The sequence below is a fragment of the Phalacrocorax aristotelis genome, chromosome 2, assembly GCF_949628215.1.
Source record: "Phalacrocorax aristotelis chromosome 2, bGulAri2.1, whole genome shotgun sequence".
NCBI lineage: Eukaryota > Metazoa > Chordata > Aves > Suliformes > Phalacrocoracidae > Phalacrocorax > Phalacrocorax aristotelis.
The window spans coordinates 48,222,266-48,234,539 of NC_134277.1; the positions used below are offsets into that span (position 1 = coordinate 48,222,266).

Sequence of the window (12,274 nt, forward strand, 5' to 3'; positions counted from 1 at the left end):
GGCAGCAAGAATGCTTCACTTTGCACTCACACCTCATACACACTTTTAGTTTTGTACTTTTTACATATGCCATGTGAAATTTGTGCCAATTGCCTCTAACTTTCTTCTGGAGAAAGATTTACCTGTCATGCAGAAGCAAGAACTAATCTTCCCTTCTAGGAGAGGTTCCAGCCACTCTTTCTTTTGCTCTTCAGTCCCATACATGTGCAGGACCTCCATGTTTCCAGTGTCTGTAAGAAAACAGCAGTTGTGTTTACTTCTTGCAACACACAATTTGTAAGGTGTAAGATTCCCAACTTTTCAATGCTCTCAGTGCTGTAGTTATGGGACAGGGTTGCTAACCTGGTGCATGACAGTTGAAAACCTCAGGAGCAAAGAAGCATTTCCCTGTCTCCTCAGCTATTAGCGCATAGTCGAGCTGGCTAAGACCACTGACATCTGGGAGAAAAAGGTTCCACAGACCTTCTGCTTTGGCCATTTCCTGTCGAAAGAATCAATAGAGAAAAATATTAGCAATAAATCTTAAAAAAAATAAATTTAATTCTGGCTTGGTGCCCATTTTCTCCCTTCCTGCCTAACATACTGTCCGATATAGCTGATGCCTTTTGCAATTGCTATTTTCAATAGCTAGTTTTTCACTTAGAGTTCAGTCATACCCCTCACAGGACTCACTTTTGCTTTTCTCCTCATTTGTATCTCTCACCTCTCTTTGTACACTTCCTTCTTTCTTTCCTTACTCTGTTCCTCATGCTGTTTCCTTCCATGCAGAGTAACTTCTCCAGAAGCATACACCAAACTTTCTTCCGCTTCATATCAGTGCCTGTTTCTTTTACTACTAGAGTGTTCAAGAATCTTTATTATCCCATACCTTCAATTTCTCAAGCAGTGGTGGTTTCTTCCATTTTTCCTCAGTATTTCCATGTCCAGCATAGTATTTTATTATTTCCTTAGAGAAACAATTAAAAAGATACTTGTTTAAATTAAGAACACGTGTAACATAGACAAGTAGTAACATGGTTGTCTTTTCCATCCCTACTCCGCAAGAAACCAATAAAAAATATTCAACACAGGTTTTTATTATATAGTTGGCTGCATTATAAAATTAAAAATATAATTCAAAAACTGCAATCTTTTCATTTTGCAAGACTTTAAATGCATCATGGAGATGACCCCAAACTTATCTTATTTCATACATGGAAATGGTTTAGAGTGGTTTAAAATATATGTTAAAATATATGATGATGATGGTAGAGGGTCAATTTTTTCTGATGATACAAGTAACTGTTACTAACAGTCTGCACAAGTAGCATAAACACAAAAGTAAAACAACAAATAAAAGCCAGATGTACTCACACTTGATTCATGTTTCTTGTCACAATGTTCAGATATATGACAGTTAATCTTTTTTTTAACTGAGAAAACACACAAAGAATACATCTTTTTCCTGCCAAAATAATTCCTTAACAGATTATGTAAACAGTTACTCAGAGCACTAGTGATTAATACTGTGTAAAACTGTGTATTCAGTAATCCTAGCATTTTCACAAGTATGTTTTAGTGAAGCCCAGCACTTCGTCAAAACTGGCCCAGAACTAGTTTTAGAACGAACAAAAGTGCCCTCTTCTGAAAATCACACAATAAGACAAATTCTAATTCAGAATTTACAAGTCCTGATTCACACTCCCCGTTATCAGAAATAACCTAGAAACCCAACGCTACTCATCAGCAAAACTTGCATGGCTATTTGTGGTTCATTTGGTTTTAAAGCAAGTACATTAAATAGTGCAAGGCTTCCTCGGGCAATCCAAAACTAGTTACAGACAGACTTTTAAGAAACTTTGCATATCAAGACCTCCTGTTCTCAGCCTCTCCTTGTGATAGGCAGATGCATTAATTTTTTAGATTAATCTGTCCTCTGCACTTTCAGAAAGAAGAAAAAAATACCAAAAAGCCAAAAAACAGAAGTCATCTGTGCTTTCATGAGGGTAAAAGTTGGACCACCTTTCTAAGTGGAAAATTTCTAATCTCCCTAGGCTAAAAAGTAAAATGCTTCATCTTATTTTCCCTTCTACTAAATCAGGGACTTCTGTGGATATTTCACTATCGGATTTCAAACCTTCACTGGTATTAGATATACTCAAGAATGAGGCTATGTCGATACATTATGAAATCACATATTTTGTCATAAAAGTCATACCTTAAAAAATAAGGCAAGAAACAGAGACATTCAACTTTGTACAGTTAAAACCAGCAGTTTCCATTTTTTAACTAAGTGTCTGTGCATTTAGTACGTAAGAGTTCTAGGGTTTTGTTAGTGTTAAAAGTATTTTGGCAAATACCTTTTAAAAGTACCTCTTTTTAAAAGGGAACTTCTTAAACTTTAAAAAGTTTAAAAAGTAACTCACAGCTTTCATTAACAATACAAACAACATTTTAATTCTGCAAAAAAGTTAATGCAGACTATAACAATTTTTGTAACTATTTTGCAATGCCATAAACATCACTGCCTGAAAATAAGGCTGTGTAAAAAAAAGTATAAGAAATATAGAAGGGCATCACTTATATATTATCTTTATGTTGTTATAACTCTGTTCGTAAAATGCTCATTTGTAAATAGGTTTACTAGAAGCTTTTACCTTCTCAGCTGGATATATGTGCTGCTTCATGAACTGCTTGACCTTCAGCAGAATTTCTTGGCCTTTCCTACTTTGATGGAACATCTCTCCAGAAATGCTGTGAAGTGTGCTGCTGAAAGATGACCTAAAGAAGAACATGCAAAGTAATAACAAGTAATAACAGAAGCCACCTTATACAGGCATTTAAATAAGTGAAGACGTTGTAAAAGCTTTGTCTTACCTTTGACCAGTAGTTTAGACCACTCTTACCTTTTCGAGAGCTCTAACCCTCTCTCTGCCAAAGGCTTCACAATCTTAGCAAATTCATGACTATTCTCTGCAGAAGCATTTCCAATGAGATATCTAGCATATATACCCTAAAACCAGAAGAAATGCATATATGGTAAAATTATGCACTTAAAATTGCCTCTGTTTTTAGATTGGTGGTTTCGTCAACTACAAAAGTAACAGTTAAATGCACATATTCCTTAATAAGAAAAAATCAGCACCCAGACAGATTTTACTAGGATATGCTAATATTGGTTTTGGTCTATTTCTGATATAATGGAGATGCTTGGTGCCAAAGAGAAAAACAACATACCCCAAGTAAACTAAACAAAAACTCACAAAAATCATCAGAGGATAAAAAAGAAAAAGAAAAAACAGTATGTCAGCACATGATACTGCTGGGCAAGTAAGCCCATCCCATCCCTTAAGGCAACTGACAACAGTATACACATATGATTATTATCCACAACTACATTAACTACCCACATATACACTCTTACTTCAAATTAATACCAGGTAGCTCATCCCACTTTTGGTATCCTGATCTCATGCTGCAACTCATAAAATTATTCTTATGCTTTACAATGGTTGAATATCAAAGTAAACAGTTACTTCTTCTAACAAGGTATCAGTGAAACTTATTTTCTCCCATAATCACATTTTAGGATTGGCCTCCTATGACCATAATAAGCTGAGTTCACAACACACCCTTTTTCATCTGTGGGTGGCACCAACAGGATCTTACTTATCTGTCCTGCTACCTACTTCCGTGAGAGCTGCAGCAACTTAGAAAAATCTTTGTTTCTCTGTAATACAAGATGTAAATTAGCCAGAAAGTCCAAAAAGGTAATGACAAAATTGCCTGCATACCGGAACATCAATACAAAAAAAAAACCACCTATGCAATTTTCTTGTTTTTCAGGCTACTTTCCCAAGAAGTTAGCTGTATCTATCTAACACAATGTACTTTATCTAGCAAGAATTCCATCCTGAAGAGTTATCAGTCATAAGCGTCTAAGATATGGCTTCTATAGGAACAAACTGATATGTAATGGTAACAGTTATTTTTTAAATATGATTCAAATTTTGAACAAGTATTACCAAACTACAAATACTCATAATAAAAATGTGTGATGTTTCAGCAAATGTGACTGTATTACCTGGGATATTGCTGCCATTTTAAAATATGACAAAGCGAGAAAAAAATTGAAGTTGGATAAAGTAGTGCTAATACCCCGGCAGCGGCAATAAATGGAAACCAGTTCTTCAAATGAAGGAGTTTCTACAAAAAGACAACAGGATATTTTAGAATAGTCAACATTTTTGTATTATTTTTCCCACCTTATTCTTCAAACATTTGTACAGCTTTTCAGCTTTACGAGATATTCCATTTACACAGTAAAAAAGATGATTTATCTTTTCTCATAACCCAAGTGTGATATGGAGAGCCAAAAGGAAACAGCAGCTGCCAGAATTCCACATAAGCATAACACTTCCTACTGCTCCCTGCCTCCACTCCAGTCAGGAAATTAAATGCACCATGGAGTCGGGGGGGGGGGGTGGGTGGGGGGGAAGGGGAATGGGCAAGGTTCGTTGTTTTTTTTTTTTTTTAATAAATTACAAATTTACATTTAAATTTTAGTTTTCTTCCATTATCTCTAAGAAAGGTTCAAAATAAACTTTTACAGTAGCAGCATACTGTGGCTAAGCCACAGCTTATTAAAACAGGACTACCTTAAACCTCACTATCAGCATGCTTTCTGCAATGAAGAAACCCATAGAAAAGTTCTTTACAAGTGCAAAATTATGTGCTTATTAATTTAACTTTTTAATTCTTGTTTATAAAGGTAACATATCAAATAGAAATCAACCCTAGAATTCATTTCAACAAAAAGATTACAGTTTCATACCTATGGTGTCTTTGAAACCCAAGACAGTTCCTTGACCTAAGTCCTTGATAGATGTAGGCCAGAAGTAGAACAGAGTGGCATATGCTAAATCTGCTAAAGGATGACCAGCAGTTGAAAGTTCCCAGTCCAGCACTGCTAAAACACGTGCCTTAAAAATAAAAACCTCAAGTGAATGCTAGAAGATAAATTCTCTCCATCCACAAATGCACAACCCACTTAATATCCAGCAGCTTTGTTTGGTTACAGTGTGTTCAAAATTAAAAACACACTGTACCTGTCTACAGCAAAACCAGCTCCTTTTAGCACTATGTAAGGATCTGCAGAAAATTAACATTCACACAGTGGCAGAAAACAGGCATTTTGCCTGAAAATCTGTTTTAAATTCTACGTTTTTGAGTAGTGTTCTTCCTGCCAGAAACTTCTAAACTATTCTAGTCAAAGTACAATTTAATTGAAAAATCCTAAAGAACAGTAGTATTGACAGTTGGGTTTTTTTGTTTCCAGTCCTCTTGCACAGATACTGTTGCACAGTCCCTTTGCACAGATCCTCATGGACAGACCATGCATTAAAAACCCTAATTTATCACAATATTATGCACAGATTAACATTTACATGGGGAACTGAATTTCTTAAACAGGAGAGTGAATCACTGCCCAGATAGTGACATGAGCCTCTGGTGCAAGCATCCTTGCAGTGGTGTCTTCAGCTGGATGGGCTGAGACTCCCCAGACTCGTTCTGATGAATTCTTATAATCCAGCTGGCCTGTCATCCTGAACGACCCCTCCAGCCTACTCATGATCCATGGCTACATGAACTATGTGCAAAACACTTTCCTGCATGGTCTTTCCGGCAACTACAGGGACAGTTTCTACGGAGTATTTAAAATTACCTACGTAGAGTTTCGTCAGTTCTTTCAACTACATCAGGAACAGCTGAGAGAGTCCCTGAGACTGCCAGATTCTTTGCTCAGGGAGTCAGTCAGCATATTTAAGCCTACTAACAGCATCTACCAACTGATCTATGCACAACAGTGGGAATCTCTGGGCTCTGTTCCTTTGTTGTGAAGCAGGTGTTGCAGAGTCTTGGTGACAACTCCCAGGCATATCTTCTGGTCGCAACACAGCAAATACCATGGAACAAAATAATGAAACTGCAATTGTGTCGATAAGTAACACACATTTATTTCCACGAGCTAGGAAAAAATCTCTTCCTTCTCTCTAAAATGAATGAGGAACTTTCAGGGTCTCTGTGATCTACGTGTGCTCCGTAACTAAGCGGCTTTGGCAGATTTTTCTTTGCTTCCACTAGTATCACCTATGATGCATTCAGATCCTATTCCAAAAGCCATTGTTGTTAATTGAAGCCCTACCACCAATTTCAATGGGCTTTGGACCAGATAGTTCAAAGAAGTGAGCCTTCAGTATGCCCCCAAGTTGCACTGAATTCAATACGATTTATGCATATAAAATGTTTTGTTCCTGGACTTTGAAGGAGGGACTTGAGCTAATGAATAAATTGAGTAACTAGCTCCTGCAATGAAAACCAGGACTGTATTAGGTACCTAAGCACCACACACAGAATACAGAGAAGAGTTAAGTTCTCTACTGTTCCTTTCAAAGATGTACCATGCACTAAAACCCACATAACTGTCCCATTACATGGCAGGAGTACAAACAAAGGGGGGGACCAAAAACTACTAAACATGTACAAATATGTTTTGAATACCTCTGTTGGGTGGAAGATGATGTTATCTATTCTAAAGTCTCCATGAATCAGGCTTTCTTCATTATCATTAGGTGGCAAGTTGTTTGCTAACCACTCAGCCAGCTTGTTCATGGCAGGAATACCTGTATGAGCAGCTGCATCATACTGTCTCTTCCAAGTTGATACCTGAAGAAACACAAACACTTCAACAGATTTTCTAACTGACACACAAGTTTTTCAAGATCACAAAATTCTGAAGCACATGCTTCTGGGCTTTGACTGTTACCATGCTACCTGTAAATTCAGTAAAACCTAGTACCTTCGCATTTGCAAATGTGAACTGTGAGGTCAAAGGAGCAATGAAGACCACCTCTATTTTCTATTTCAACCCTATTTACATAGCCTAAATCTAATATTATTCCAAAAGCGAATGAATATAATTCCCGGAGTGTAGCATTACATAATTGATCTGAATGTAGTAGTAACTTTATACTGAGCACAAATAATTGAGCTAAGATGTTTAACAGCTAAAATATGATACTTACTTTTACAAGTCATTAATAATTAACAATTTAGCTTGCGTATCAAATAGGTCTTCAAAGACCTAACAAAACAAGAGAATTTTCTGAAAAGCTGTACCTGTCTTCTGCAGTATCCTGGTCCTCTACCATACCCTTGGAGACCCAATGACTGTAAATCAAAGGAGTGCAACAGGGCCAAAGTTTCTATCATTGCAATATACAAAGCAGAACGCTCTGCTGGGCCCACTTCTGGCAGTGAGAGGTCTCGGAAGATGCGACCCTAGAAACATTGTAAATCAGGTATTTGGTGGGATGTATGCGTCAGATGAAGAGACGTAAAGCTACACATTTCAGGAGCAAAAACAAATGCAGTGAATCAACACTCCCTATACCATCAAAAATTCCTTTGTAGTTTATTTTATTCCTTGCCCAGGACAGATGAAGGGATTCACAGTAATCTCAGATCATTAATATACAGGATTTCTATTGGAAGGCAATTAAAATAACAGATATATTCAGTAGATGAAAGTCTGAATTAGAGCACTCTATCCAAATATCCTCAAGTTTTAAAATACCAGGGAAAAAAATGTTACTGTATTGTCTCTAACAGCTGACTTCCAGAAAAAATATCAGTGAAGACCTTGGGGAGGGAAGGGGGAACAGGCAGGGAGAGAAGGGGAATGGGTGAGTTTTACGGACAAAGAGGCAAACAATTGAAAGAAATTCACTTGCATTCTCCTTAAAGCAGTTCAATACATTTAGAATATGGGTGTGGTTTTCCGTTTTCTCCTTCAAGTTTGACCCTGCCAGTAACAGATAGGAAAAGAAGAAATAGACTCTTCTTTAAGTTCTTCAGTTTCACTGGTTTGTATGATGGCTTCAATATATTTACACAGCTAAAGCATCAGAACTTTTTTGCTGAAAGATTCTGCATAAAAAATCTTGAAATCAGATTTTCTATTGTGTAATAGTTTATTCAACACAATAAATGCATGTTTGTTTTCTAAATACCCAATGTATTTGTTAAAAACAGTGTATTGCTGTCCACCTTAGAATGGATAGATTGTAAATTTACATCCTTAGAAATGTAAATATATCAATAGCAAGCTTCTTATTTAGGAATCACTTTGTTCTAGCCAAAACCAGAAAAATCCTCCACCTTTAGTGTAAGAAAGTTGTTTCAAATTCTTCATAGCTTTTACATTTTATTACTCTTGATTCACAGTAGGAAGGTTAACTTAACTGACCTAACTCCAGGAACCGGCCCACAAACTCTTACATTTCTAACTTCCCAGTGAACCCAATTATAAAAGTAGGATGCAACAAAAGCAGAGAGGCCTAAATTCAAACCCTCCTCCCACAGAAAAAAAAAAAAGGCACAATAGAGCAGACTTACACTCAGAATCACCAAAATCTAACAGAGCAGTATCAACTCAGCTACAGCACCCCCATTGATGGACCACAGACAGAGCTATGCCATGTTCTTTCTGAAACCAGTGCTTGAACTGGAATCCTGCTTGGTTTTCAGGAAAAGGTGACTGTGTGTAGATTCCTATCTTCAGTACTAAACAGGTCCTAGGATGTCCAAAGATTCAGTATAACTTTACAGCGTAATTGTTCTCCCTCTGACTTGTGTATGCTTTTCACAGAAGCAATACTGCCTCATTTCAAGACATCCTTCTGAGGGCTCAAAACAAGAACAAGAGGTTAAATACTGAGGTGAAAATTTCAACAAAGTGGGAAATAAGTCCTGGAGAAGCTGAAATCAGTGAGAATCTCTGATAGCTAGCATTTCTGAAAAATGTCAGAGGATTATTTACTTAAAACTTAGTGAATGCTGGATAAGGCTCTGACAAAGTTTTTAGACAATTTAAAAGCAGCTTGTAGTAGGGGGAAGAGAAAAAATCTCTCACATTGGAGAACCAACCTGCACATGCTGCATTACATAAAATTCCGTTCCAATGATAGACACGTCACTGCAATACAACAGGGGCTCAGGCACTGGAAATCCAGCAGAAAATAAGGCTTTCTGCACATGGTATTCTCTATCAACCTGAAGAAGACACAGAAATTTAGGTTCAGTGAAAAGCTCCCAACCATAAATGAGGACAGTGAATGACAGTGTATCCTCTTAAATGCTTAGTTATGTGTACAGCACAGAAAACTGGAAATGATGCAGAAACTCACTGCATTTCTGGACATATTCAACAATGTGAAGCACCATCATGTACAGGACTAAGCCACCTGCAACACAAAGCACGTGGAGCTTGAAGAAGTACGTTAATTACCTTGTGAGCTCTAGGTAAAAGGGGGCCATGGGGCTTCTTCCTGAGAACATAAGCCTGCCCACCCTTCTGAAGATAAAAGGTTGGATTTGACTGGCCTGAGCTACAAAGAGAAAGATAATCATTACTTATGAATAAAGCACTTTTAAATTTGCAAACTTTTAACAGAAGTGATGCAAAATGCACTGTTACTTGGCCTGAACAAAATGGCAAGACAGGGGAACGGGTTCTTCTCAAGAGTTGCTCTTTTTTTGTTTGTTTGATTTTTTTAAATATAGTCTTACAAGGATGCAAGTGATAGCCTACAAAAATCAGAAGTCAGAGGTTCTATCCCTACCTATAAGAAAGAACCCTTCTTTCATTGCAGAGAAGTCACAAATATTCAATTTGTTCTCCCATGAAACAGAGAGAGCATTCGCCTCTCCTTCCTAAAGAGACATCATTAATGTTTCCAAGGCGTGCAGTAGATACTAACTTCAAAGCTTTCTCATTTGGAGGAAATTAAAAAGAGCAGAATTCACATTTGTATTTGTCCTTTGGTGTATTTTGAACACTGTAAGCATAGAGGAAGCTCCAAATAACTGATGAATTCTAGTACCAAGCTCTACTGTATGCTAGCCTGATCATCACAAACATATGCTATGCTTAAGGAACTGCCTATAGTAACTGTAAAGTTTTAAAGAATGAATGTTGCAGCGACAAAGAATCATAGAAATTAGACATTTCACATACATGTGTAAAGTAGAAGGACAACCTAGTTAAACCTTTCATAACACCTTGCCCATCATATTCCAATAAAGCTCATTGATCCTTATTTTCCTCAAGGCTCTGCACTAATCTATATGCCTCTCTCTCATTTATAAGACACATTCTGACCTAGTCCAATAAAAGATTAGACAATTATCAGAAAACCAAACACAAGTGAACTTTTCCCCTCATGCTCCCCATGACATTTCCATTCTCCCTGAGGCAGTTAAGGCATAGTCTGTAATATGGCTTAACAAGTATACTGTGCAAATACCCTGCCTGGCACAACAGCGACTAAGATTGGTTGAAGCCTTGAATTGTAACCGCAAGCTAACAAAGTAAAAAAAGAATAAATATTGGCAATATTTTAGCAGATTTTACTATTAGCTACTCTCCTGAGGCCCCTACTAAAGCGTCCTCAACTGAGGTATGTACGAGGATCAGAATATACCTAAGGATTCAATGGATGTTTTATATTTGCATCAGAAGACAATGAAAAATTGTTTATTGTTTCTTAGGGATAGCTGCAGATAAAGCAGCCAAGGACATGTTTACAAAGGAATTAATACATATTTTTAGGATAACCTTATTTCTAATAGTTAGCTCCCAATTTGAAGCTACACAGCCACACAACTAATTTGCTGAATGCAGATGAACTTGATGTTCTTCTGTGGAAAAGCAGCTTTGGAGCTTGGCTGTAGCACCTCACTGGCACAATGCACCCGCTCAGGGTGTCACTGGGAACCTCAGCACAGCATTATGCTGTTCTCACGGTTTTGCTTACCCAGCAATACCCTAAGGCTTTTAAAATCGATTTCTTAAGCCATGTATGCGGTTCTGAACATTACTACTTGCTGTGCAATTAAAGAGCGATCAGATAAGTCGACGTTTACGAGCAGCCAATAAAACAGGTGTTCGCATACTCCCAACAGAGCGCGCCACAGATGGCCAAATCCATGTTTTTCTGAGAAGCAGGAAGCCCACCCCAACACATTGCCTGCCTGCAGATGGCCAACTGCAGCCACAGGATCCGCCTGTGCCAAAGGTCACCTTCGCTGCTGACATGCCAAAGAAAATGGAATTTTCCGCTAAGTAATAACAATGAACCACGTGGGCCTGGAAAAACAGAATTTGGCAGCCAGAGAGGGGAGCTGAGAGATAGGGAAGCATTTGTTTTACAACTATATCCTTAAAGAACTGAGAGACTGATATAAGGGAACATCCTGCCTCAGAAGACACCAAAAGCTGGGTGATAAAGCGAACAGTCAAGGAGGACAACTAATTGCCATGTTGATAAGAACTAAAACTAAGTATCTTTTAGGCGAACTATCCTCAGTATAACACTAAAAATCATACCCAGAAAACCCTCTATTCAAATAAGCCCCTCACTCTCTGAACATGCATGGTAAATTTAAAGGGAGCTGTACCTTTACCGTGAAACGAGAAAGAAACCAACCAGTTACTAGCTGGGTGGGTGTGGGTGTATTAGCTGTTATTGACACATTTAACTGTGTAAATGCCTTGTAGTTTCTTGGTGCGGGGAGCTAGCTTTGGGGAGTTAACCCCTAGCTAGTTAACCTATCTTTGTGCAAAAATGAATTGAATAAAACACCTCCGCTCTGTGAGTAGTTCGGCGCTTTGCACACCGGGCGAAAGAGCCCGCTTTTGGGGATAACACCGCCAGCTTTGACTTCTGAGGACGTTCCAGGGACAAGCGGTTACCTCGATGGCTGCTTTCCGCCACCACCAAGGCAAAGGGCCCTCACCCTGCCCGCCTTTCCCTCTGGGCAGCGAGGGAAGCCGCGGCCCCTCTCCTCGCCCCACAGCGGGAGGCTTCGCACCCAGGGCCCGTGTCAGCGCCCGTGGGGGCCGCCGTCCCCCACTCGCAAGCGGTCTCGGGGCAGAAGAGCGGCCCACCCTTTTACCTGTACTGCCTGACAGCCAGAGCCCCAGCGGGCTGCTGAGGGAAGCGGAGCAGGTGGCCGCACAGGTACCGCTCCAACCTCCCCTCGTCGAAGCGGTGTTCTCGCCGCACCTCAGTGGTGCCTGGCTCCACCACCATTATCCCCCCACCCCAGCGCTGCGCCGGTAGCGTACGCCCCGCTCCGGCCGACCGCGCCCCTACGATCCTCCCCGCACTCGCCCACCGCGCCGCTACGCTACTGACGGAATACCCCGCCCCGCCTGACGTCGCCACGGCAA

The 12,274-nt window shown here is 39.2% G+C and overlaps 1 protein-coding gene across 2 annotated transcripts in view; it reads right to left on the bottom strand.

Annotated features, from left to right (window-relative positions):
* The window catches only part of ACAD11 (acyl-CoA dehydrogenase family member 11), a 31,679-nt gene extending 19,469 nt beyond the window's left edge, over positions 1-12,210 (bottom strand). For both annotated transcript variants that reach the window (XM_075083394.1, XM_075083395.1), the window contains exons 1-12: positions 11,998-12,210; positions 9,329-9,428; positions 8,968-9,093; positions 7,159-7,320; positions 6,541-6,705; positions 4,814-4,961; positions 4,064-4,185; positions 2,886-2,992; positions 2,637-2,760; positions 869-946; positions 343-481; positions 123-230 (exon numbers count right to left, since the gene is read on the bottom strand). In XM_075083394.1, the coding sequence (XP_074939495.1) occupies positions 123-230; positions 343-481; positions 869-946; positions 2,637-2,760; positions 2,886-2,992; positions 4,064-4,185; positions 4,814-4,961; positions 6,541-6,705; positions 7,159-7,320; positions 8,968-9,093; positions 9,329-9,428; positions 11,998-12,134 (1,516 nt within the window). In that variant the 5' untranslated portion in view covers positions 12,135-12,210. The remainder of the gene's footprint in view (positions 1-122; positions 231-342; positions 482-868; positions 947-2,636; positions 2,761-2,885; positions 2,993-4,063; positions 4,186-4,813; positions 4,962-6,540; positions 6,706-7,158; positions 7,321-8,967; positions 9,094-9,328; positions 9,429-11,997) is intronic.
* Between the last annotated feature and the right edge of the window lie 64 nt (positions 12,211-12,274).